Source organism: Erythrolamprus reginae, unplaced genomic scaffold, assembly GCF_031021105.1.
Source record: "Erythrolamprus reginae isolate rEryReg1 unplaced genomic scaffold, rEryReg1.hap1 H_8, whole genome shotgun sequence".
NCBI classification, from domain to species: domain Eukaryota; kingdom Metazoa; phylum Chordata; class Lepidosauria; order Squamata; family Dipsadidae; genus Erythrolamprus; species Erythrolamprus reginae.
The window spans coordinates 430,341-458,085 of record NW_027248536.1 but is presented as its reverse complement, the minus strand read 5'-3'; the positions used below and the strand labels follow the sequence as shown (position 1 = coordinate 458,085).

Below are 27,745 nucleotides of genomic sequence, written 5' to 3'. Positions count from 1 at the left end.
TCTAGGAAGCAGTATTGCTGCCTTGATTTATTTAGGCTGATATTGAAAAAGAAATGGTTTAAAAATTGTGACAATCAAAAGAAAGGCATATATAGTTTTAACTGTAAAGCTTTTTATAACATATAAAATGAGATATGTGCATAGTGGAAACACATGGGAGGGGACGTTAATCCATAATTGTTTAAATCTATTTTTAAAAAATTACAATTTTTAAGAAAAATACATGATTTTGAAAGATAAACCACTGCATTAAAATGGCAACAATAATTTTTCATGCTAAACACCTGTAAAATAACTGAAGTCAAAGAAAATATTGATACATTAACTTTTCAATTGTTAAAGAGAATTTTCAGTAGAACACTTGGTTTAGTTTGTTGTAGCAAACAGACACCATAAAGGCCAACTATGTTATAAATTTTTTGCACTGTAGCTTTCTTCATGTAATGAATGGAATATTAACACTCTTTTGGTCTCTCTGTACACCCACATACACACAGAATAGTATATACAGTGGGGGAAAATTATTGTGCAAATTCTCTCACTTAAAAAGATGAGAGAGACCTGTAATTGACATCATAGGTAGACCTCAACAATGAGAGACAACATGAGAAAACACATCCAAAAAATCAAATTGTCTGATTTTTAACAAATTTATTTGCAAATTATGGTGGAAAATAAGTATTTGGTCAATAACAAAAGTTCATCTGAATACTTTGTTATATACCCTTTGTTGGCAATGACAGAGGTCAAACATTTTCTGTAAGTTCTCACAGGGTTGACACACACTGTTGCTGGTATGTTGGCCCATTCATCAATGCAGATCTTCTCAAGAGCAGTGATGTTTTGGGGCTGTCGCTGGGCAACATGGACGTTCAACTCCCTCCAAAAGTTTTTTATAAGGTTGAGATCTGGAGACTGGCTAGGCCACTCCAGGACCTTAAAATGCTTCTTACGAAACCACTCCTTTGTTGCCCTGGCAGTGTATTTGGGATCATTGTCATGCTGAAAGATCCAGCCACGTTTCATCTTCAGTGCCCTTGCTGATGGAAGGTGGTTTGCACTCAAAATCTCACAATACATGGCCCCAATTATTCTTTCATGTACACAGATCAGTTGTCCTGGTCCCTTTGCAGAAAAACAGCCCCAAAACATGATGTTGCCACCCCCATGCTTCACAGTAAGTATGATGTTCTTTGGATGCAGCTCAGCATTCTTCCTCCTCCAAACATGACGAGTTGTGTTTCTACCAAACAGTTCTACTTTGGTTTCATCTGACCATATGACATTCTCCCAATACTCTTTTGGATCATCCAAATGCTCTCTAGCAAACTTCAGACGGGTCAGGACGTATACTGACTTAAGCAGGAGGGTATGTCTGGCACTATAGAATCTTGAGTCCCTGGCGGTGTAGTGTGTTACTGATGGTAGCCTTTGCTACGTTAGTCCCAGCTCTCTGCAGGTCATTCACTAGGTTCCCCCACGTGGGTCTGGGATTTTTGCTCACTGTTCTTGTGATCATTTTGACCCAACAGAATGAGATCTTGCGTGTAGTCCCAGATCAAGGGAGATTATCAGTGGTCTTGTATGTCTTCCATTTTCTAATTATTGCTCCCAGAGTTGATTTCTTCACACCAAGTTGCTTGCCTATTGCAGGTTCTGTCTTCCCAGCCTGGTGCAGGGCTACAATTTTGTTTCTGGTGTCCTTCGGCAGCTCTTTGGTCTTCACCATAGTGGAATGTGGAGTGTGATGGTTTGAGGTTCTGGACAGGTGTCTTTTATACTGATAACAAGTTCAAACAGGTGCCATTACTACAGGTAATGAGTGGAGGACAGAGGAACCTCTTAAAGAAGTTACAGGTCTGTGAGAGCCAGAAATCTTGCTTGTTTGTAGGTGACCAAATACTTATTTTCCACCATAATTTGCAAAGAAATTAGTTAAAAATCAGATAATGTGATTTTCTGGATGTGTTTTCTCATGTTGTCTCTCATGGTTGAGGTCTACCTACGATGTCAATTACAGGCCTCTATCATCTTTTTAAGTGGGATAACTTACACAATTGGTGTCTGACTAAATACTTTCCCCCCCACTGTATTGCAGTCAGAAAAAAATACATTAGATAAATTTATAAATAATTTTCTTTACAATGGTTGTGCATGCCTTAAAATGATTTAGAATAAGTGTTTTTGATCTTAGATAATTGTAGCACTTTTCTACTGTTCATTCAACTGCTTCTTTTTTAACATTTTTGACCAAATCTGAATAAAAATGTGGCTCTTTTAAGTCTGTGATAATGGAACTTGGTCGCCATTTAGTGATTAAACAAAAAATGAACTGATATTAAAGTCTAAATTAGCTAAGTACAGTTTGTATAATTACTTTCATGTATATAGTATTTTTTGTCTTCCGTCATGCAGAAGAATGCTAAGATCCCTGACAAGGAGACACATGTCACAATCTCTATTCTCTACGTTTCATTTCCCTTTTCTCCCTCTCTCTCTTCTCCCTCTCTCCATACACACACACACACACACACACACACACACACCTTTTCCATCATAATACCCCATTCATTTAATAAAATAGACAACAGCTTATATAATACTGTTAGCCTTCAAAATGGCTAAGAGCTCAAGACTAATGAAATATCACATTTCATAGACATGATCATTAATGTTCATTATTTGAAATGTTCTGTACAGAAGGAGCTGAATCAAGACCTAGTAACGTTCCAAGATAGGTTTGTTCTCTAGGATCCAATATTTGTTCAGGTTTAACTGGATGAACTATATTTGCTGGTTGTGGAGTAAGAGTATATTTTTCAAGAAATTCCAGATCTGTTGTTTGCTGATAATCTGTTGGAGGGGCTTGTGAAGGAAGAATTGAATGAGCTGAAGATGTAACAGGAGGCGGCTGTTGTACAAGATCAGACTGAGTTTCATGCATTCGAACAGATATCAGTGTCACTGGCGCACATGTGTCTGATGGTACATTCTGTAGCATTGCCTTGGTATCCACTTGGTAGGTTGTGTTCTGATCCACAAATGGTTTAGAATCACCCTGAAAAGCCTTATCATCTGATGTGTACTGAGCTGGTAATGACACAATTTTTTCATCTGACGAGTTTTGCAGTTCTTCTGCAGACTTCACTCCATGTACGTGATCAGTGTGGTATTTTAGTTTATCCTTTCGTTTAAATGTTGAATTGCAGTATTGACAATTGAAAGGGCGAGCATCTGAATGAATAACCATGTGTTTAGTTAATGTCTTCTTAATTCTGAAGGACTGATTACAAATTTGGCATTTGTATGGTTTCTCACCTGCATTAGAAAAACCAATATTAACAGAATAAATATGCTGTCTTTTATATCCTATCTACTTATTTAATCTTTGTTAAATAGCAAAGTATTGTTTCAATTTATTTCTATAGAATGCAGAACATCTGACACATGCTTGAGAAAAATCACAAAAGTTACTGATGTTTACTATCATTTCATTTTTAAAATATATATATATATATAATTAATTTTAAGAATACAGAAAACCTTCCATTTGTTTCAGGTTAGAAACAAGCATCAGGATATGCAAAACTGATATACAACACCAATAATTGATACTCTGTGATTTACAATAAATTCAGATGAGCTGATTCATGCCAATTGCCAGCCTTGGATCAAAAATGTGCTGAACTAGTTAGGTTAACAGAAAACATTGTAGGGTATGGGAAGATTGGAAGGGGGAGTGAGGTCTTAATTTGTAGTTTTGCTTCAAGAGGATTCCCCCCCACTCCAAAAAAAGTTCGAATAAAAAAATAACTTTAAAATTCACACCTCAATAATCACACAGTTCATTAGTTTTGCTGATGTTTTGGAAACTATGTTTGACTGTTTTGTGTCTTGCATAATTTTAAAGTTATTAATGGGAAGTCAAAATAGCTTTTTGTCTTAGTGATGACATAGGGGGTAGAAATCCATGCTGAATACTATCAGCCACTCAACTTATTTATTTATTTATTTATTGGATTTGTATGCCGTCCCTCTCCGGAGACTCGGGGCGGCTAACAGCAATAATAAGACAGCATATAATAATAATCCAATACTAAAAACAATTAAAAACCCATTATAATAAAAACCAAACATACATACAAACATACCATGCATAAAATTGTTATGGCCAAGGGGGAAAGGGCATCTCAATTCCCCCATGCCTGGCGGCAGAGGTGGGTTTTAAGTAGCGTACGAAAGGCAAGGAGGGTGGGGGCAATTCTAATCTCTGGGGGGAGTTGGTTCCAGAGGGCCGGGGCCGCCACAGAGAAGGCTCTTCCCCTGGGTCCCGCCAAGAGGCATTGTTTAGTTGATGGGACCCGGAGAAGACCCACTCTGTGGGACCTAATTGGTCGCTGGGATGCAGCAGAAGGCGGTCCCTGAGATAATCTGGTCCGGTGCCATGAAGGGCTTTATAGGTCATAACCAACACTTTGAATTGTGACCGGAAACTGATTGGCAACCAATACAGACTGCGGAGTGTTGGTGTAACATGGGCATATTTGGAAAAGCCCATGATTGCTCTCGCAGCTGCATTCTGCACGATCTGAAGTTTCCGAACACTTTTCAAAGGTAGCCCCATGTAGAGAGCGTTACAGTAGTCGAGCCTCGAGGTGATGAGGACATGAGTGACTGTGAGCAGTGACTCCCGGTCCAAATAGGGTCACAACTGGTGCACCAGGCGAACATGAGCGAACGCCCCCCTCGCCACAGCTGATAGGTAGATTGGCCAAAAAAACATATTTTAAAATATTTTGACAACATTCTTTAATGAAAGCATTGGATTGGGGAAAATATTTAGTTATGTGGGGAACCTTGGAGAGTTCAACAACATGGGATATAGCATAAAGCAAGGAAGGGAATTGGGATAGATTAAGAATCCAAGAGAGTCCTTAGCAAACTGCTAAACTGTGAAAATTAGAATAAAAATAAGAATAATGCTCAAAATGTTCTGGATTAATTATTTTCACTGCCCAAAATAGAGGAAATGAAAAAAAAAAAATGCAAGCATTCCCTTCTGCTGCAAGCAAGTTTTTAAAAACAGAAAAGATCCCAAACTGGATTTTTAGACTAGTCTGATTGTTTACCTGAATGTGTCCTAAAATGCATTTCTAAACTTGATTTCCCCTTAAAAACTTTCTTGCAGACTTCACATTGATGAAATGTTGCTTTGTACCTTTGAAGAAAAGCAAGTTAATAAAATATATTATAATTTATTTATTTTTTGCCAAGAAACGTTTTCAAGATTACCTAAACTAAATTACTATTACATATTTATTCTCATTCCCCACCCCAACCCTCATTTTAAATGGTTCTTCTAGAAATATATGTGCATTTAATTGTTTGCTTGTGGCCAATTTCAATACTTTCACATGAAGTATTAACACAAATAAATGTATAATCCATCAAGAAATTCAGTTCTATCCAGTAATGGGGCTGGAATCACAATATTTTGGGGCAAATTTGTGAGTCAACTTGAAGGGAGAGCTGAGTCACATGTATTAATCAAATTTCGATGGCTAGTAGCATGGTAGCAGCAATGAAGCTGGCAAAACGTGTCCTTAAACATTTACTAGTGTACCACTGGTTCTGTCTCTTGTAAAAGGGACATTTTAAAGAAAGAAAAAGATCCTTAATGATGTTCTGATTCTATGTACTATATAATGCGTAGGAGTAAACCACTATGTTATATTTTATATTTTTCATTTTTCTGAAATGATATAAGGTTTCCTGCTTGAACAGGGGGCTGGATTAGAAGATCTCCAAGGTCCCCTCCAACTCTGTTATTCTGTTAGCCATATATAGGTTTGTAATGTAAACATTCATATTCTCCAGTACAAGGGTAAAGATTATTGCAAAATCCAGCTACTCTATGCTAGTTTAAAAACTTACGGCTCGAAGGCTATCTATCCGAACAGAATAAGAGTTATAATCAATTAAATATTGAAGCACATTTTCTACATCTTATTTTCCTTGTTTTTCGATTTCATCTCCCTTTCAACTGCTTGATACACACCCAATAAAATATAAAATTAGATAAGGCATTTAGATCTATAGTATCTTCTATGTTTGTTTCTCACTGTTTTGGATATCAAGAAACAGGTGTCATGTATTATTGAAATCTTTTCTCCAATGATATTTTCCCTGAGTTGATATGTCCCACCTGTAGGTATGAATATTTATTTTATTTTATATTTATTTATTTATTTGTTTGTTTATTGGATTTGTATGCTGCCCCTCTTGAAGACTCGGAGATTTTGCTTTATATTTGTTATCTAAATCATATTTTCATACTGTTTATAATAATTGAAAATTGTATCTTATCGTACCATAATACACTATATTTCTTCAACATTAGTTTTCAAGGGGTAAAAAGACTATTTTTGGTTCAATTAAGAAAGACTATTTTTGGTTCAATTAAATCCTGATTTAAACAGAACCTGACCCTGGTTCTATTTGGTATATACAAATCAATCTAACATATCCTCAGATGTTGGATATGTTACAACAATATATCAATATTGAATATATTTCAATATTAAATTAAACTTACTTTTGCCACACTTTTTCTCCTAGATGAACACTTTTATAATGAACAGTGAGATGATCTCTTCGGCCAAAGCATTTTCCACATTCCTCACACTGATGGGCTTTCTCTCCTAAGATGAAACAGTGATATATTCTGAATTAATTTAATAAAACTTCCAGCCAAAAAAATTCCAGAGGCATCCAACTATTTCTGATTTGGGGCCCATTCACTTTCTGTCAGTCCAAGCCACCTACAGGGTTATTGTGGAGAAAATAAGAGAAGGGAATATTATGTAGGACACTTTGAGCTATATAAAATAAAGGAAGGAGATAAATAAAATAAATAAATTAGGGATCAGTGTCCAAGGCTCATTAGTACGTGGTAATATATGTGTCACCAAGCCTGGGACAGGGAGAAAAAGTAGGATTTATCAAATTGAAAAAGGTAATGTCAATGCCAATCCTTACCTGAATGTATCTTTTTGTGTTTTGTAAGGTGATCATGGCGAATAAATGCTTTTCCACATTCTTCACATTCATATCTCTTATCATCATGATGGACTCGTAGATGAAGCCAGTATTAACAGGAATACAAGATTAGCATCTGCATGCGTAATGTACCATGATATTCAAATTTGAAAATCTAAATTAGTATAACTGACACTAACATTACATAACTTATATTAAGTGTAACTTAAATCTGAAAATCTAAATTAATATAATCCAATAATAATATAATCTACTCTGAGAGATTGCTATACTATTTCTAGTATATAGTAGATGCTATATATACTAGACACTGGATAGATACTGTGTGCTGCCACTAATTTTATTAAGTCCAAATAGTTTTGAATTTTGGAAGAAAATGGGTCATGGAATCTAGTAGTCTTATTTCCAAGCAGATAGGTAAAAATTGTATTTAAATTTTGTACCCATCTATTTGGAAATATGATAATTCAGATGAGCAAACATTGGTAAGGATTGCTTATCAATAGTCCATTTTTTGCTAACATCTAAAAATAACTTCCACATGAATTTCTCTTATTATAGTAATTCATAAGGAATTTTTAATTCTACTATTTCATGACTAACTACCTATAAATACTATAATAAAGTCATTTAAGAGTATAACTGATTGCAGTATAACAGTATAGGATGTATTAGCCAGAAATGAATGATGTATTTGTTTTTAATAGATGTTTTAGATGATTTTGATATTTACGTTGTTTTTATCTTTGTTGTGACCCGCCCAGAGTTCTCCGGGAGTTGGGCGGCATACAAGTTAATAAATAAATAAATAAATAAATTTAATAATAATAATAATAATAATAATAATAATAATAATAATAATAATATAATTACCTATAGGAGCTTCCATGACGAAAACTCTGTCCACAAATGCTACATAGATGTGGTTTTTCTCCACTGTGAATTCTCAAATGCTCTTTTAAAGTTGTTCTGTAAGGAAGAAATTTTAGATATAAAGAGGATCCCCACCCCCCAAATTGCAATAATACAATAATACATTTCATTGTAATGCATTTAAAATGCCCATAGTCCAATTTTCTGCAAAGTGTAACTGACATCTATTGATAATGGACAAACTGTTACCAGATACTGGCAATCCATTCCCAATGATCACTGACAGCTGGGTTTGGCTTTTTTCTGGCATTACTCCCAGCATAGCATGTAGTACTCAGGACATTTAAAAAATATTAGTGCAATACTTTGGGACACCATGTACTGTACATCCACGGTCTTTGGGGTCTCTATAGAAGTGTATGCGTTACTAAAGATAAGTATTTTTATTGTTCTTTTTAAAAGTTATTAGATTCTATCATTTTATTTGGTGTATATATTACATTTTAATTTTGAAAATTAAACTGTTGTTATTCAATCATTCCTAATAAAACACTGTTGATATTCATAGCCGTATGGGGGAACACAAACCTATTTATCATTTTAAGTCACATGGAGTGACAAAATTTAGAATTCTGCTATGCTATATAATTGAATATGTAAATATACAGCATATAAAATAAACTAAGTATGTCGATAGCAGATAAAATGCCTGACAAAAAGGAAAGGAAGAATTTGAAAAAGTCCATTTAACATATTGATCAAAGGATATTCCTATGCCTGTCCATATTCTTGTCTACCACTACCAAGAATCAAGCCCCTGCTGATCTGCCCAGTCTTTATTTGGGTTGTTTCTTAATACGTAGCCTTTCTTAATATGTACAAATGGTTAAATCTCGAATGCCTATCTTTATTAAGTGGGCAAAGCTTTTGGTATAAAAAAGAAAAGGATAGTACTTCCCAAATTAAAATGCATCTTTCTTGAGGATCATTCTGCAGCTGTATAATCCCCAAAGTGGTTGCTGACGTATTAATGATTTCCTAAACCCCCAAAGCAGTCTTTCTGTTTTAATTCAAAGTGCTGTACAACACTGACTTTATCTAACCTAAACAGCAAAAAACCTTCTAACCCCAAAATGTCACTGATATAAAAATGGAGAGCCAGTTTGGTGCAGTAAGTGCTGGACTTTCCTTAGGCACAGAAACTGGCTGGATGATTTTAGACAGTCTCTCTTTTTTAGCCCAATCTATCTCAAAGGGTATTGTGAGGATCATAGGTTTATTCATTGATAAACAAGGTATGTACATCGAATAAAAACATACACCTGAAAACTTAACATTCAATGGTTTTCCTTGGCTTAGTAGATACAAATGCTGACTGATGAGTAAAGACTTGGGAAGTAAATGGAATGGAATATTCTGAGAAACATATAAGTGCTGATTAGCATCAACAGCAGTTCTCCACTATACAATTATATTGTTCAACTGCTTTTACAATATTTTTAAAAATACTGTATTAGCGAATTTATGGATCTACTTTCTGTTTACTAAAACACAGCATTTGTATTAAGCATACCTTTCTCTAACTGATTTTCCACAAATAAAGCAAGTCCATTTTCTCTTTCCTCCATGAGTGCATTCAATATGGCGCTTCAGATTTCCAGTGTCATTAAACTGACGACCACAAATATCACATGGAAAAGGTCCTAAAAAGACACAGGGATTCAATTTTACATTTATGCAAGTTGAGCACGTGATTTGAATAAACACATATTTTGGAACACAAAAATACAAAACAGAACAAAATAACTCTCTTCATTTTGAAAAACTTAACCACAAGCATATTAATCTTCCATTTTTATTTTTTATTTTTTAATATTTATTTTTATTTTGTTTGACATACAAACATTTAGACATCATACAATACAACATTGAACATCTACAATTTATATATTTACAAGATTTATTTTTTACAATTCTATTTGCTATATATTTTTCTTAACTTCCACCCAGTTGTATATTTTTTCCCACACTTTGTAATAGTCCTTATTTTGTTGGTTTTGTATCTCATATGTTAATTTGCTAAATTTGGCGCAGTCTAATATTTTTTAAATCACCATTTCTTTGTTTGGAGCCTTTTCTTGTTTCCAAACTTGTGCATATGCTAATCTTGCAGCAGTAAGTAAGTGATTTATTAGGTAATAATTTTCTTTGCTATGATTACCTCTGATTATGCCTAATAAATACATTTCCGGTTTTATCTCAAGTATATAGCCCAGAATTTCTTCCATCCATTTCTGAATTCGGATCCAGAATTTTTTTGCCTCCTTACATTGCCACCATATGTGGTAGTATGTTCCCACCTCTTTTTTACACTTCCAACATTTGTTACTAATATTAACATTCATTTTGGCTAGGCGCGCTGGTGCATAATGCCATCGGAAGAACATTTTGTAAATGATTTTCTTTGTATGGTGTTGACAAAGTCATTTTATAGTTAACTGACCATAGTTTTTCCCAGTCTTCTATCTGAATTGCGTAGCCAAAGTTAGTAATCTAAGCTATCATATTAGGTTTGACTATTTCTTCAATGTTTTCATGATTTAGTAGATAGGTATACATTTTGGTTATAAATTTTTTATCGGATCCTGTCCATATTTTATCTATTTCATTTTCTTTTTTACATATTCCGGATTTCACCAAGTCCTTTTTGTATCTACTTTGAATTTGGTAATATGGTAGCCAATCTATTACTATGTCTTCCTCTTCCATTTTTAAACCCTCCATCATTTCTTTCCCAGAAGTTGCAACTGGTAATTCTGACACAATAAATTAAGTTTACCAAAACTTAACTACCAAAAAGGAAGATATTTTGTACAGCTTTGTATTTTTTTGCATTCTCTTCTTTTTGTAAAACTGAAATACAAACACATTGATATTACATTTTTATGGATAACTTGGTATAACATTAAATTAAGGTGCCATAACTATCAATAGTGACTCAAGGCTTTTAAAATTTCATTGTATGACTGAAATAATCATTTAGCATTATGAGCAAAAACAGCCTCACTGCCTCTTGAAGTGTTCTTGGATAGGAGAAAGCAATTGTTTTAAAAGACGTTTATTAAATGAACAATTTTCTTCAAAATGTACTAAATTAGTAATAGCGACTTGCAGGGGGAAAAAAGCCGATTGAAGAGGGCTCTTAAAAAGGAAAGCCATGATTTATCTTTATAAAATTCATTTATTTTTTAAAAAAAATTGAAACACTGGAATGGTTATCCTCTCTTCTATAGCCTACATATCCAAGCAAATCTATTGTTTCATGTCAACATCACAAGCACAGCTTTTAAAATTTTCACAACTTCCAAAAACAAGGAGAGAGAAAAATGTTAGGAAGTGTAGTTATATCTTCTATGTTACATGTATTGTAGAAACCCAAGAACTCTAAGTCCTTCTCTATTATATTTTTATTTTGAGATATACTTCAAAAAATAAATATCACCTAATCTCTCTATTTCAAGTGTAATATAGTTGTACTAATGCATTAAATAGAATTGCAGCAATTTTTTTCCTAATAGATTTTAATGACAAAATTGACCCCCCCCCCCCGCAAAAAAAAAATCAATGTTCTTTTACTTGCCTGATTATTCAGTAAATGCATAAGTTTGTTACATGCGACTAAACAAATAATGAAATATAAACCGGTCAATGTTTCATATGTTACTTTAGTTCTTAGCAATAAAGAAAATGATTTAGGAGAAAATTTTAAATCATTTCTGTTCGAAGTCTAAAAGTTTACTGTTTCCAAGAAAACTGGGAAAACAATATAGTGGTACCTCTACCTAAGAACACCTCTACTTATGAACTTTTCTAGATAAAAACCAGGTGTTCAAGATTTTTTTACCTCTTCTCAAGAACCATTTTCCACTTTAAAAACTTGAGCCTCCGAAACTGTGATCAGAAAAAGCAGGAAGAAGCCTCTGTGGGGCCTCTCTACGAATCTCCTGGGAAGAAACAGGGCTGGAAAAGGCGGGGAGAAGCTTCCATGGGGCCTCTCTAGGAATCTCCTAGGAGGAAACAGGGCCTCCACCCTCCCTGTGGTTTCCCCAATCACATGCATTATTTGCTTTTACATTTGATTCCTATGGGAAAAATGTCTTCTTCTTACAAACATTTCTATTTAAGAACCTGGTCATGGAACGAATTAAGTTCGTAAGTAGAGGTACCACTGTATGTCCAAAGGTTTAGTAGCTCACAAAATTATTACATTTAAAAAACAAAACAAACAGGGAGTGATCCTGATAACTTTCCCATGTTCTGGCCCAGCTTCCTGATAACAGACCACAACACATACAACATCCTTATAAAGCTTTTTTTTAATAGTAACTGCTGCTATCTGTCTTTCTTAGCAGTTATTCTAAATTCAAAATAAAGGATAAACAAGTCTTTTCTGTGCAATGGAATAACAGTCTGCAATAGTCCAAGCAAAAGAACACAATTTGATAACAGCAGATAACCCACATGAACTTTGCTCTTCTTTGGCAAACATCCCAGAAACAATTTGCAGGCAAACTTGATTATTTCAAACAGGAGCAAAACAGAGGCTTGAATTCCAAGACAAGGACTAGAAATGAATTAAGTTGCTTCCTGCAAATTCCTCATTCATTTTCATCACTTACATAGGCTATGGGAATAGCCAATTATCCTCAAGCCTTACTCCCGAGTAGCTGTTCTCTGGAACCATTCCTGCCTTTTGGCAGCTCCGCGCATGTACGCATTGAGAACAGGCTCCTCCTGTTCTTCTTCTTCACTCTTGTCAGCCTCTGGAGATTTTGAAGGCCCTGGCTGAATCCTACCTGTGGCAATAAGCCTTCTCTAGATTCCAGGCATGGTCCATACGCCTCCCCAGCTTCCTCGCTGTCCAACTCTGCTGCCAGCTGCACAGGCCACTGGCGAATCACAAGACCCCACCTCTCTTCTGTTGTTGGGCTTTTATTATTTTTGCATTTTTCAGAATTCATTGAGAAACAGTTTTTGTAATTTTAAACTAGTGTTAAAAATCAAGTAATTGGTCAGGTTAATGGAAAAGTAGCCTTCCATAAACTTCAGAATGAAATTGTGAAATCAAATAGATAGGCTGAAGTGAAGGAGGCGGAAAATACCCTGTGAACTGCACAATATATACATCGGAACCTCTGGTCACGATCGTAATTCATTCCATGAGTTTGGTCGCAACCCAATTTGATTGTGACTGGAAGCGAGATTGACTGCACATGTGTGTGCAAAAAAAAGGTTGGAAGGAGAAATCGTTGAGGCTGGGGAAATCGCCATGGCTGTGTTTGATCACTATCCAAATATTTGTTTGTGACCAGATATAAAAATTTTGCGAAATTTTTGGTTGTCACCAAATTTGGTATGGTCAGAAATGTTCGTGACCAGAGGTTCTATTGTACTATAATTATCTAACTATAGCTAGATTAACTGAAAATTGTGGGGGTTTTTCTAAACAGCCTCTAAATAAGGATTTGTTTAATTAATTTGTCTAAAAATTGAACCTTACCTTCAAGCAGTTTAAAGAATAGAGATTCAGAAATCTGGTATACAGAATTCAATTCAGCTAATTAATTTAAAGAATATACGCATTTAATATTTTCTTACCTAAATGGAACTTTTCCTGGTGTTTCAATCTCGTAAAACGGGATTTAAAATGCTCTTCACAATAGGTACATTTGAAAGGCTTATTCTGAGTGTGAAGAATTCTGTGTTCTTCCAAGTGAGGTCTTCGTGTGAAAGACTTATTGCAAATCTGTAGCAACAACATTATGCAATGATTAAGTAAAATACACAACTTTGAGCTTCCTGAAGAGAGTCAAGTTATCTGTGAGAATACATACACAAACACAATCTTATCACTCAAAGGAATGAATTATAAATAAATTATATTATATAAATTATAAATTTACATTTACAAATAAGCTGAAGATTTTAGGTGCCAAAATGTACCAAAAAATTAGCTTTACCAATTACTCACATGAATCTATCTGTAAATAAATTGATTAATTACAATACAATGACAAATGTGGATTGGCTTATTCATCGATAATGCATTTTTTATTATCTTTTTGTTAAAAATTTGAGGGTTGTCTTATCTACTGATAGGTGTACATGTGAATACATATGGTAGCTTTCTGGAAATAACTGTACTATGCATTTGCATAGTTATGACTATTTGTTTCTCTGTTTCTTTTGTTAATTTGAACTTTTATCATTATTTTAGCCTACACAGTGATTTACTCAGTGTGGATTGCTACATACTATTTTCTCCACTAAAATTACTTTATTAAACCACCTACCATAAAAGATCATGCATCAATAAGCCACAAAGTCATATTATGGTACTTTTTATTTTTATTATCCTAAACCCAATTGCACAATGCACTAATTACACACTAAAGCACATAATGAAATGTAAGTTTTCCCTTTTTTCTGATAACATTATGATTTAGTAACTTTAGCATAACTTATTTTAGGCACTTATTAGTTATCAGGTCAATGTACTCAAACAACATCCGCATATTACTCTCACAGCATAAAAGTAGCAGCATAACCAAGAGCATGGAGCAAAGCTTTTCTCCATGTTCTGGAATTTCAAAAATTCCTTTCCTACTTTCTTGACGAACATTCTAAAACAATTTACCATAATTCTAAGTAGCAATTAAAACAACAAATTCAAGAACTTCAGTAAATAAATGCACAATCTCTGATTTAGTGAGTGATTTTTTAAAAAAAATTCAGAAGTATCAAATAATTTCAGTGAAACCAAAATCATACTTACCTCACATTTCCATCCTTCACTTTTTTTCTTTCTGGTAGACAGAAACTCTTGTACATTTTCAGGATGAAATCTGAGAAGGAAATCTACTAAGATATTATTTATTTAATAAATATAACACAATAAGCAAATCACTAGTTTGCATTTTGTTACTGCTTGCGGGCCTAATTGTATAATCATTAAAAAGAAATATTATTCTGTACTGCATATAAAGAAAGCAAAATAATTGAAATTTCTTAATCTATATTCATATTTGAACAGTTATGTATATAACACAAACTGAAATTTATAATTTGACATCAGCACCAATTTTAACTGTTTTTTAAAATGTCATTAAAGTCATCTTTAAGCACTTTTTGCCCCAATTTACTTAAATCATCTTTCAATATCACCAAATAGAACAGCAGGACATACATTAAAAAGAATACTTAATACTACTGAACATACTGATATCTTACTTCACATGTGTACTTTTTGGTGGAGAGCATATACAGTGATCCCCCGGGTATTGCGCTCCCGATGATTGCGAAACGGCTATATGGCGATTTTTGAACCCGGAAGTAAAAACACCATCTGCGCATGCGAACCCTTTTTTTCTATGGGCACGCATGCGTAGATGGCGCCGGGCAGATCAGCTGCTGGGCGGCTTCCCTGGGTCTTCCCCCGTTCGCCGCTCGCCCGCCCTTCGCCCGGCCACCCGCCGTTCGCCCGCCGTTTGCCCGGGTCGCCCGCCGTTTGCCCGGCCACCCGCCGTTCGCCCGCCGTTCGCCCGCCGTTTGCCCGGCCACCCGCCGTTCGCCCGCCCTTTGCCCGGCCACCCGCCGTTCGCTCGCTGCTCGCCCGGCCACCCGGGTTCGTTTGGCTTCGGGACATGCCGACGGTGACGTTTTAAAACAGCCGCGCGGTTTACCAACTGAGTCCCGAAGTCAAAGGCGAACTTCGGGACTCAGTTGGGAAGCCGCGCGGCTGTTTTAAAACGTCGCCGCCGGCATGTCCTGAAGCCAAACGAACCCGGGTGGCCGGGCGAGCCGCGAGCCCGCCCTTCGCCCGGCCACCCGCCGTTCGCTCGCTGCTCGCCCGGCCACCCAGGTTCGATTGGCTTCGGGACATGGCGGCGGTGACGTTTTAAAACGTTCTATTCATTTTATTTTGTTGCTGTTATTATATCCCCACCCAATTTACCAGCTGCAATTCTAGGAAGCTTACATGGGATTAAGAAAACACACAATAAACCCCAGAGCGAATGTGGGCGTGGGCGGCGGGGAAACCCCAATCTTCGGCTCCTCGCTGCTGGGAAGTAAAAACACCATCTGCGCATGCGCAGATGGTGTTTTTACTTCCGCAGCGCTACTTCGCGAAAACCTGCTCATTGCGGGGGGTCCTGGAACGGAACCCCCGCAATGATCGGGAGATCACTGTATCTTGATTTGATTCAAGATAACTACACTATATTATTTTTAAAATATGGACAATTTTAGCCAGCCTGAGCTCCTCTAGATTTTCATCATCTCCAGGTAGGGCATGATTGGGAAAGGCTGATGTATATTATGTATGCTTTTAACATTCTACATATTTAAAATAAATTGCCATGTAGGCAATAATTTAACTGAATTATTGTTTATATCTAATATATTGCAGCATAATGTTATATAATTTTATAATAAAAGGAAACCAAATGATTATTCTATTACCCAAAATGCAATATGATTCAATGATACTTGCCTTTTTACATGCTTTATGAGGGTCTTTTTGGTGGCGTGTAGTTTGTTACAATATGAACATTTGTGTTCCTTTTTATGAAATTCCAATCCACTGTTGTGTTTTTTTCTGTGTACTGTTAAGTTAGATTTGGTTGAATAACGCTGCTGGCAAATATCACATTCAAAAGGTTTTTCACCTGTATGTACTCGAGCATGGCTTTCAAATTTTCCTACAAAATAAAAGATATATATTTCAAAATGAAAAATAGCTGATAAATATATAACTGCCATTCTACTGTATCATTTAACAGTAGCTATCAATCTATACAAGGGAGACTTATATAAAAGCCTGGAATACACAGTAAGTTGTGTAGAAACACACTATTTTCATCTTTAACAGTGGAACAGTTCTTGTGTTAAAAAATTGCTAAAAAATGGCTGGGATTCTTTTTCTCACTTTAATCTTATACATTATCAATTCCTTTTACCTATAGTCCTGGAGAACAAAGCAACTAAGGATTAACAAAGATAATTACCTGAATGATTCTATAAACTTGTGTAATAAATAAACTATATTAAGATTTAACTTAACTTTAAGTAAACTAAGATTCTAAGCCCATACTACAATATGATAAGCCAATGCAACTTTATTTTTATCTTAAATTGTTCAGATGTTTGATCATCCATAGAATGCAGGATGGTTAGTCTTCACGTAGGCGCTTACACTTGATATTATATGAGCTTTGGCAGCCATAGAAGGCATCTTCAAATGATTTCATGTTTTTGTATTTTTCAAAAATATTTTTAATTGTAGTGTATTTTTTGAATTGTTATTGATTGAGATGGGCAGTTACAAAAATTAAATAATAAATGTTCAATTGAACTGCATACCTAAAATTGCATACTAGGCAAAGGGTATCCAAAATCAGGGATAGACCTTTTTTTCCATTAGATGGCTATACTTCTATTGATACAATAATAAATTGATAAAGTTACCAGAGTTGCCTCATACCAATTGAGAAGCAATAATTTAAAGGGCAGGCCAATAATCTGTAGGCTCTCCAGATACTGTTGAATTGTATCTCCAAACAATCCCAGTTAGTACAACCAATGGTGAGGGGTAAAAAAAGTTCTACAATTCAGTAGTATAATGGCCAAAAACTTCTACAATTAAATAGTACCAAACATGCAAATCTGCTGCAGTGTTTGAAATGAGCTACTGTATATGTATTTTTCCTTGCATTGAGTTTATATACCAGTGAAGCTAATTTGCTGTTGAATGAACATTAGGTTTTACAATGCATAGAATTTAGTATTATATATAGTGTATATCACAATGCTAATATATTTTCACAACTATAGAGACACGTTCCCACATTAATTGAAGGCCCCAAGCAACACAGGTAGAATTTGAGTGGAGATGAAATATTTGAAGTGGAGGCGGAGGAGGGGGGGGGGAGACTTTGTGTCTGTATTTTCAAGGTCTCTCTAATTTAACATTAATTATTCATCTGAATACTGTTTGCCTGCAACTTGGGTGTATGTGTGAGAGCATGTAGAGTATTCTTGAAAAGCAATTGCAGGCAGATAGTATGACAAGTATAGCAGTGTAGATACTGGTACCTTACAGTTCATTTTTATTGTACTTGTTAATAAGGCCCAATGAAGTGATTCATTTAGTAGACCTATAGCTCAATTAGATCAAGACAACTGTACAGATGTGGTCATTAAATAACCTACCTTCCCAGGCTGTGACTATTTCATCTTATTTCAGCAGCTAGGAAAGCTCTAACAGCTTTCTGAGCATTTGAAAAATGACTCTTATAAAACAGGAAAAGTTGTACAAAAATCTAATGTCTTCCAACTAGCAATCTAATTAATAGCCAGCTGGATCTTTCTCAGCTCAATTAACTGCAGGATTGTTGCTCTGGGTAAAATAGGAAGGAGCATTATGTACTGTATGTTGCCTTGAATGGTACAGAGATATTGTGTCAGCTTCTGTCGATTTAAGGATTCAGTGAAGCATTAATTTTTACAAAGGATGCCTAAAGTTTTGTATGTCCTGTTAAGTAAATCATGGATATATTTAAAATCTAAAGAATAATCACAATTCTATACATTGAATCTGGCTCTGGATGGTAACCCAAGATTGAAAATGACTTTTTTGATTGCTTTTAAATCTATCACAGACATCCTGCAAAGGTAAGATGAAACATATTCTGATTTACCTGGTCGATCAAATATTTTATCACACTTAGGACACTGCAAACATTTTTTGCTGCTGTTCTGAAGAATCGGTGAAATACATGTAGAAAGATTATCTTCAGAAATATTTCCTGCTGGACCATCTGGTTCATCAACCTCTCCACCATCTTCTTTTTCACTGTGTTGTTCAGACTCTGTATCATCTCCCAAAGTGTCCTCTTCCTGCCCATCAGTGTTGTATTCACTTCCACTGTCCTCCAATTCATTGCTCTCCTTACTAGGATCAATTGTATCTAAATTGGTATCTGATGCATTGCCACTTTCATTGTCACTCTGATCAAACTTGGCTGGGCATTTACGATTTCGCACTGATCGTCTAGTACAAATCACTGATTTCTCAACCATTTTTAGTCCATGTTCTTTTTCCCATGCAGATGATTTGTGGGCTTTGGACAAATGATTTTCCAATGACTTCTTGTAACAAAAATTACGATTGCATAAAGTACATTGATGATTGTTGGCAATTTTAGGAGTTTGTTCAGTTGTCTTTTCTATCTGAGACGGGTTTTTTGTTTTCTCTTCAGATTGTGAAATGGAAACATTTTCACTATTTAGCAATTTAACTGCGTCAATAATATCTAAAAATTTTGCTGCTTCTAAAACTAAAGGTATTTCATTTTTATTTAAGAAAAACTGTGATGTATAAAGAAACTCAAGCAGATGATGGAAAACTGAATGTGTTACATAATCCAAGGTAATAACATTTGTATTTGGGTTTTTGCTCAAATAAGCATGAAAGTAACTGCTCCCAACAGCAACTACTACTTTATGGGAGCTAAACTTCTTTCCATCAACAATTATAAGAAGATCACAAAAAGACGGCTGCTTCTGTCGATCATCATTTAAATATTTAAGTAGATTTTTATTGTATTGCAAAGAAGTTAAAAGCTTTCTTTGATCAGAGAGCAGAGAAAGTTCTTTGGAATATATGAGTTGGTCTGCAATAGCTACTTCTGCAGAATCAGCTTGAGCTTCCTGCTCAGACTCTGTTATAGGAATCTTATTAGTTTGCTCTCTTAGGTGATCAAGATGTATTTTGTCATCTACATTTACATTAAGCCTTCTTCTCTTCTTCATTGCAATCGTGCCACGTTAAAATCAGAACTGTTATAAATAAGCCAAATGTTTCCAAACAAATAGTTGCTTCAATGATACTTGAAGTTATGACCTGCAAATGGATCAAATAATTTTATTTGAAACCAATGAAAAAAAACCTAGATTCATTCCATTTTCTTTAACATCAGTTAATTTACTTCTACATTTGGTGAGTCCTAAAAATTGGCATCCACCCTCTTTCTAGAAAGCAAAAATTCATTTTGAATTGAACCAAAACATTCAAGTTACATGCATGTTATCAAATTGTAAATACGGTAGTACTTATTCCTTTATTTGTGAATAGAAGTAATTGGAAAAATAGCCTGGAAAAGATATTGTACCAGAAAGCATTTAGATCTGTCTCCAGCTGCATTATCTCTTTCATATGTTGCTACTAGTAATGTTACTCAAAGAGACATAGATTTTAAAAAAGTGTATTCTTACTGAATCGCTCTTGCTCGTCTTTAAGCAAAGCAGGGGATAATTGTTAGCATACAGCATGGAAAAAGGGGAATAGAATGCTACGTGACGGTTAATTTGCATACTGGTATATAGTCGGTTTTGGCAGTTGGGAGAATTCTTTTCAATCGTATGCTGACTGTTAGTGAATCTGTATCATAGAAAGCAGATGGATTCTCTTAATGTTAGAGTCCATGAAAGAATATATATATAATGTTCATAGATAGAATATTTAAGATTAGGACAGGATTTAAATGAAGTACAAGGACTGTGTATATACCTTATTACTTGAGAAGAGAGGTATAGTTCTGCTGTCAAGTTGTTATTTGTGAAAACAGGAAACAAGTTCCATGAAGAAGAAATAAAATATACAGTGATCCCTCGATTTTCGCGGTCTCGATTTTTGCAAAACGCTATACCACGGTTTTTCAAAAAATAATAATTAAAAAATACTCCACGTTTTTTTTTTCTATACCACGGTTTTTCCCATCTGATGACGTCATACGTCATCACCAAGAGTCACTTCTCTCTCCCTTTCTCTTCCTTTTTCTCTATCCTTTCTACCTCTTACTCTTTCTTTCTCTCCCTTCTTCAATTTTCTCTCCCTCCCTTTCTCTCTCTTTCCTTTCTCTCCCTCCCTGTGCCTGCCCTGCACCACCCAACAGGGACGGACAGCCCCCGATTGTCGGTTTGTCGCCCCCCCCCACAGAGGGAGATCGGGCTGCGAGGGCAGTGGATCTGCGTCCCCAGCCACCGGCTTGGATTCCCCTCCCGGCGGCATTGGGCTGCCCTGCATCGCTCACGCGCTCGACTGCGGTGGCTGCTTTGGCGGGGAAGGAGGAGTTTGGGGAGAAGATGAAGGCAGCGGGCAGCAGCTGAGGCGAAGCGAGGCGAAGGCGGCGAGGAGCGGCAAATAACAGAGCAGCTCGCGCCCGGTGGGGTCTCTTCTCCCCAGCCAAAGGAGGAATGGCTTGTGTGTGTAACACCAGCCACCGGAGGGAGATCGGGCTGGTGGGGGCGGCGAATCCACGTCCCCAGCCACCGGAGAGAGATCGGGCTGGTGGGGGCGGCGAATCCACCTCCCCAGTCAGGCAGCGGCCGGCCGAGCGAACGGGAGAGCGGCGAGAGAACGAGCGGCCGGCAGGGCGGGCGGGCGAGCGGGTGCTGGGGGGGCGGGGGCAGCCGACATTCAAAGCAATCTGTCGGCTTCCGCACTTTCGTCGCTCCCCGCCTCCACCATCTGCGCATGCGCGGCCATGGAAAAAAGGGTGCGCATGCGCAGATGGTGTTTTTACTTCCGCACCACTATACCGTGGAAAATCGATTATCGCGGGAGGTCTTGGAACGTAACCCTCGCGATAATCGAGGGATCACTGTATAAGCTTATATTGGAGTCAGTGTATTTACATGGGGTGGACAAAAAATTGGAAACACTTGACTTTTTGGCATCATAATGTTGGAACATGTTCAAATCAATCAAAACTTGACATATTTTAATGGGTTTTTTAAAATTCTGTTATTTGATATGTTTTTTTAAGCTACATTTTTTTTTTACAGAAATTTAAGGAAATTGACCTTCTAAAAATGGCAGACCTCTCAGACTTTCAAAGAGGCCAAATTGTTGGTGCTCGAATGGTAGGTGCTAATGTAACAGAAAGTGCCCGAATGTTTGGCGTTTCAAGAGGTAATGTCTCAAAAGTAATGACTGCTTTTGAAAGAGAAGGGAAAACGTCCTCAGCCAAGCACAGGTCTGGTCGAAAGTTGAAGTTGTCTGAGAGAGACCGTCAGACTCTAAAGCGAATTGTGAGCGGATCACAAGAACACAGCTCCTAAAATCACTGCAGAGCTCAATAGACACGTACAGAACCCAGTTTCCACAAAAACTATTTGAAGGGAGCTTCACAAATCTGGATTCCACAGAAGAGCTCCAATTAGAAAACCTCTGCTCTGAAAGACAAATATTTCAAAGCATTTAGAGCGGTGTAGAAACCACCAGAAATGGTCCCTCGAGCAGTGGCAAAATGTGATTTTCTCTGGCGAATCATCATTTACCATTTTTCCGACCTCTGGCTGTGTTTATGTTTGGAGATAGCCAAAAGAATCATTTCATCAGACTGCCTTCTCCCAACCGTCAAACATGGTGGGGGTTCAGCGATGATCTGGGGTGCTATTTCTTGGAAATCTGCCAGGCCAATGATTTCCCTTCATGGAAGAATTAACAGCCATCACTATTTAGGAATTTTGGCCGACCAAATTCATCCTATGGTTCAAGAACTGTTTCCAGAGGGGGATGCCATCTTTCAAGATGATAATGCACCAATCCATAAAGCAAGAATTGTTAAAGAATGGCACGAGGAACATTCTAATTAAGTTCAGCATCTCATCTGGCCACCACAATCACCAGACCTCAACATTATTGAGCATTTATGGTCGATTTTAGAGATTCAAGTAAGAAGTCCATTTCCACCACCATCGTCTCTAAAAGAACTGGAGGGTGCTTTAACTGAAGAATGGGCTAAAATTCCTTTGGAAACAATTCACAATTTGTATAATCAATACCTCGGAGGATTGAGGCTGTATTTGCCGTAAAAAGTGGACCAACACCATATTAAAAGATATTTTGATGATTTTTCAAGATGTTTCCATCTTGTTGTCCACCCCCTGTATGGACTCAATATACATTGTTGCACAATTCTGCTATGATAATGCCCTGCTAAGTGAAGTGAAAAAGATCACTTAAAAACATAAATCTCATAGAAAGCCAACATAATGGGTTATGGGCCCCAAAAATACCCATAATAATTTGTTGTGCTTCATTAAAGTTTAATAATAAAAAGAAAAGACAGTTGTGGAAAAGACAGTTGAAGGCTGTGGCAGTTGGTGGTGTTAACTGCAGTAGCCAGAATTTTTATGTATGAGGAGAACATGTAAAGGCACAGAATTAAAAGTGCATTTTTTTCTATGAAGATTTATCAAAATGTCTGGGGATATGATACAAAAGTCAGTAATCAGCAAATTGAATGGAGAAAACTACAGTTCATGATGTATGAGTGAAGTTATTATTGGAGCCCGAAAGCTTATGCTATCTTATTGAGCAAGATCATCAAGAACAGTGGAAGCACCAGATTAGCTGAGAGTAATATGGATAAAGCATTAAAGGTGAAGAAGATGCTTCAGATGTGGGTCTGACAAATATCTTATTGGATAATGTTCAGAGAAACAGAATACCAAGAATGAATAAAACTTCCAAAGCTATAGAAGAAACCTGAGAAGATGATGTGCAGAGAAAATGATGGAGAGTAGGACAAAATACAACACTGGGTGGCTGGCTCAGGGGCATCAAATCATATGAGTTATAATAAAAATAATTTTTTGCCAGTTAGAAAGCAAGAAGAGTCAGATGGATGGGTCGAGATGGCTGATGGACAGGAGATAAGAAAACAGCGGTCAGAAGGACGAAGATATCAGCACTGAAACATCCAGATCAAGACACCAATGTGTGGAACAATGTTATGTGGGTTCCAGTAGCAATTTATTGTCTGTGTCTAGACTAAATAAGGATATTGAAAACAATATATGTAAGATAATACACAAGGGCAAAGTGTGTGTAACAAGTAAGATGGAAGGGTCTTCATATGTAATTGAGGGGAAGGAGAATTTGGAAAGGGCAAAAGGATTTTGCAAATTTAAATGAAGAAAAATGCAAAGTTCCAAATTGCATACATAAATGGCACCGTAGGTTAAGCCATGTGAATTTTGGTTATTTGAATACGATGACAAATGAAAAAGATGAATATAATTTAAAAGTACAAAAATGTGGAAACTATGTAGTGTGTAACTGCTGTAACACTGAAAAAGCAAAGAGAAAAACAATTTCTATCAGACATAATGCAAGGTCAAAAAGAGTAATGGAACTTATACACATTGATGTGCATGGACCAGTATCTTGCAAAAGTGTTAGTGATAAATCTTATTTTTTAACCATTATTGATGATTTTTCCAGATATTGCTTTGTGTAGCCAATGGAGAGTAAGTCAGAGGTACTGAAATGGTTCAAATTCTTTGTTATGTGGTCAAAGAGGAAATTTGGAAATACAATAACTACAATATTAAGTGACAATGGTAGTGAATTTGCAAATAGAAATTTTGAAAATTATTTAATGTCACAAGGAATAAGTCACAGACCCACTCCAAGATATTTTTGCCCTCCCCAGGCATTGAATTATGGATGTGGGCAGTCGGGCATTTGCAATAGCGCACATGCACGCTCTTTCCGCACCCAAAGGAAAAAAGGTTCGCCATCACTGTGCTAGAGTAATGTTAGTAAAAGAGCCACAAAATTGGGAAGAAGTAAATAAAATGCCAAACGAAAAGGCAAGTAGATGGAAAAAGCAGCTTCAGAATAAACTGATTCATTGGGAAAAAATGGAACTTGGAAATTGGTAAAGCTACCAGAAGAAAAGAAGCCAATTGGTTGCAAATGGGTGTTTAATGGCAAATATAATGGAGAAGGCAACATAATGAGGTATAAATCTAGGCTAGTAGCATTGGGATATAATCAAAAGAAAGAAATTGTCTTAGAATACATGCCAACAGAAAATATGCTAGCTGATGTATTTACAAAGCCATTATCAAATGAAGGACATAGAAATTTGATGGATTTGCTAGCAATAAAGAAAAATGTAAATAATGTTTCCCCCTGCAATTGAAATAAGAAATGAATTTATATTGTTTTAGTTTGAAAAAAAATGTACCGGTAAATTATTTCAGCACGGGTATTTTAGCATACAGCATGGAAAAAGGGGAATAAAATGCTACATGGGGGCTAATTTGCATAGTGGCATACAGTCAGTTTTGGCAGTTGGAAGGGAGAATTCTTTTCATTCATATGCTGACTGTTGGTGAATCGGCATCAGAGAGCAGATGGATTCTCTTAATGTAAGAGTTCATAAGAGAATATATATAATGTTCATAGATGGGATATTTAAGATTAGGATAGGATCTAAATGAAGTACAAGGACTGTGTCTATATGTTATTACTTGAGAAGAGAAGTATAGTTCTGCTGTCAAGTTATTATTTGTGAAAACAGAAAACAAGTTCCATGAAGAAGAAATAAAACACATAAGTTTATAATGGAGTCAGTGTATTTACGTACCCAATATACATTTTTGCATAATTCTGCTATAATACCATGACACTTATTATCTGTATCTCATAACTGCTCCTTTGCTTTTTCATTTGGTGGGTAATAACTGGCCCAATGGCCACATTATTAGGGCAAGGAGCAAGATTTATTTATTTATTTATTGGATTTGTATGTCGCCCCTCTCCGCAGACTCGGGTGCAACTATCATCAGTCCTCTAGGACACAGGTCACCAACCTGTGGTCTGTGGATTACCAGTGGTCCATGGGAAAAAATTGGTGGTCTGTGGAGAAATCTTGGTCCCTTGGCCAGATATGGCCAAGTGCAATTAAATCAGTCCAGAAGAGGAGGGGAGGGGAAGGGAGGAGAGGAAAGGGAGGGAAAGGAAGGGGCTACAGCTTTGGAATATGGGACTGACTTTCCCATCAACATCAGCAAGCCACCATCAAATAAACTTCAATTATTCTGTAGTAATTACACTATCTTTAATAATTTGTAACAGTTAAACAACCTTTAAAGATTTTATGATTAAATAAGCATTTACTATTTTGTCGTAATTAAATAAGCATTTATAATTTTATTACGTTAAATAAGTGCCTTTCATATTAATAAAATGGAAGTTTTCTGATCATTATTTTACAAATGTATTTATCTTTTTTCAAAAGACATTAATATTAGTGGCCTGGAGGACTTAAATTAGGAATTAGGGTCCGTGGGATTTAAAATTATGAATCTGGTGGTCCGCGGGATTTAAAATTCTGACCTCGATGGTCCCTGAGATCGAAAAGGTTGGGGACCGCTGCTCTAAGAAGCACCATTGTGTTAGTAGAGATTGAGCAAGGAGAAAAGCAGCAGAAGCGTAAAAACATTTTGTTTAGCCTGCATACCGATGCAACACAACGGAGAGGGAAGTAAGTGTGTATGGGGGAAGGGGCTTCCACAAGGGGGGAAACCGTCTCCATCGCCTCTTCCACGGCCTCTGTCGCAGGGTGGGCGGGAGAAGGAATCGCCCTTCGCGGCCAGGCGCCTTCCCTTTATCAATGAGGTAGTGACAATGTTCCCTTTTCCTCCACGCACCCACACCCACTAACAATAATCCGGCCTTTAACAAGGCGATCCTAACTAGGTTTAAATCAGATCTAACAGGTCAGGTTCACCCAGAAAAGGCAAGGATACTAAAGCCGAGCCTCAGACACGTCGGACTGTCGTTTAACTCTTCACCCCCACCCCCACCTCCCGACCGGGATGGCGAAGAGTAAAAAAACCTGCGCCCCTCGGAAACCCCCTGAACCCACCCGGCCTCCAACGAGGGGAGGAGCCTCTTACCTACCTTCCTCCCCTCGCCGAGGAAAGGGGCAACCAACGGTCCCAGGCGCGCGCTCTCGGAAAGCACGCTCCTCCCCCATTTGCCGTCGCTAGGCCGGCCTCCAGATTCCGAAAGGCAGCTGTGTCCAACAAAAAGGGGGGGAGGGAAAAATGCACCTCCCCCCTAAAAAAAAAAAATCAAATCGTCGCGTCCCGTTAGCCCCCCACGTCAGGTTTTGCCATCACTTCCGGGTTCCATAAGGATGGGGAGAGGGTATAGGTGCGGGTAAAGGCTGACGTCACTCAGACTGAGTTTTTGACAGGAAGCTGGGCAAGTTTGTCATTCCGACTCTGGCTCTATGGCAAAAAGAAGCGGACCAAGAGGAAAAGCGAAAAGTGGCGAATCGGCGGGGAGGGCTTGGTCTTCGCCCTCCGGCTCCGGTTGGGAGGTTGCGGGGATATTTTATTTTATTTATTTATTTTCCATTGAGGACCTGTATACTGCACGAGTCAAAAAGAGGGCGGGGAAAATATTTACTGACCCGTCGCATTCTGGACACAAACTGTTTCAAATCCTACCCTCAAAACGCTGCTACAGAGCACTGCACACCAAGACAACTAGACACAAGAACAGTTTTTTCCCCGAACACCATCACTGTACTAAACAAATAATTCCCTCAACACTGTCAGACTTTCTACTAAATCTGTACTTCTATCTCTACTAGTTTTATTCATTATTCCTATCATCCTTTTCCTCCTACTTAGGACTGTATGACTGTAACTTGTCGCTTGTATCCTAAGATTTTATTAATATCGATTGTTTCTTCATTGCTTATTTGACCCCTATGGCAATCATTAAGTGTTGTACCACATGATTCTTGACAAATGTATCTTTTTCTCTTATGTACGCTGAGAGCATATGCACCAAGACATTCCTTGTGTGTCCAATCACACGGCCAATAAAATTCTATTCTATTGTCAAGTAGGTATTGGTATACAAAGATAAAACAAT

General features: G+C 36.9%; 1 protein-coding gene across 1 annotated transcript; it reads right to left on the bottom strand.

Annotated features, from left to right (window-relative positions):
• On the bottom strand, nucleotides 1-26,886 carry LOC139155883 (zinc finger and BTB domain-containing protein 41-like). Its single transcript, XM_070731229.1, has 11 exons — nucleotides 26,759-26,886; nucleotides 18,693-19,897; nucleotides 16,487-16,694; nucleotides 14,768-14,837; nucleotides 13,591-13,738; nucleotides 9,506-9,635; nucleotides 7,934-8,028; nucleotides 7,039-7,146; nucleotides 6,596-6,701; nucleotides 5,130-5,218; nucleotides 1-3,318 (listed from the first exon to the last, which is right to left on the bottom strand). Exons 2-11 carry the CDS (start codon nucleotides 19,804-19,806, stop codon nucleotides 2,669-2,671), a joined length of 2,718 nt encoding a protein of 905 aa, XP_070587330.1. The 5' UTR covers nucleotides 19,807-19,897; nucleotides 26,759-26,886; the 3' UTR covers nucleotides 1-2,668.
• Between the last annotated feature and the right edge of the window lie 859 nt (nucleotides 26,887-27,745).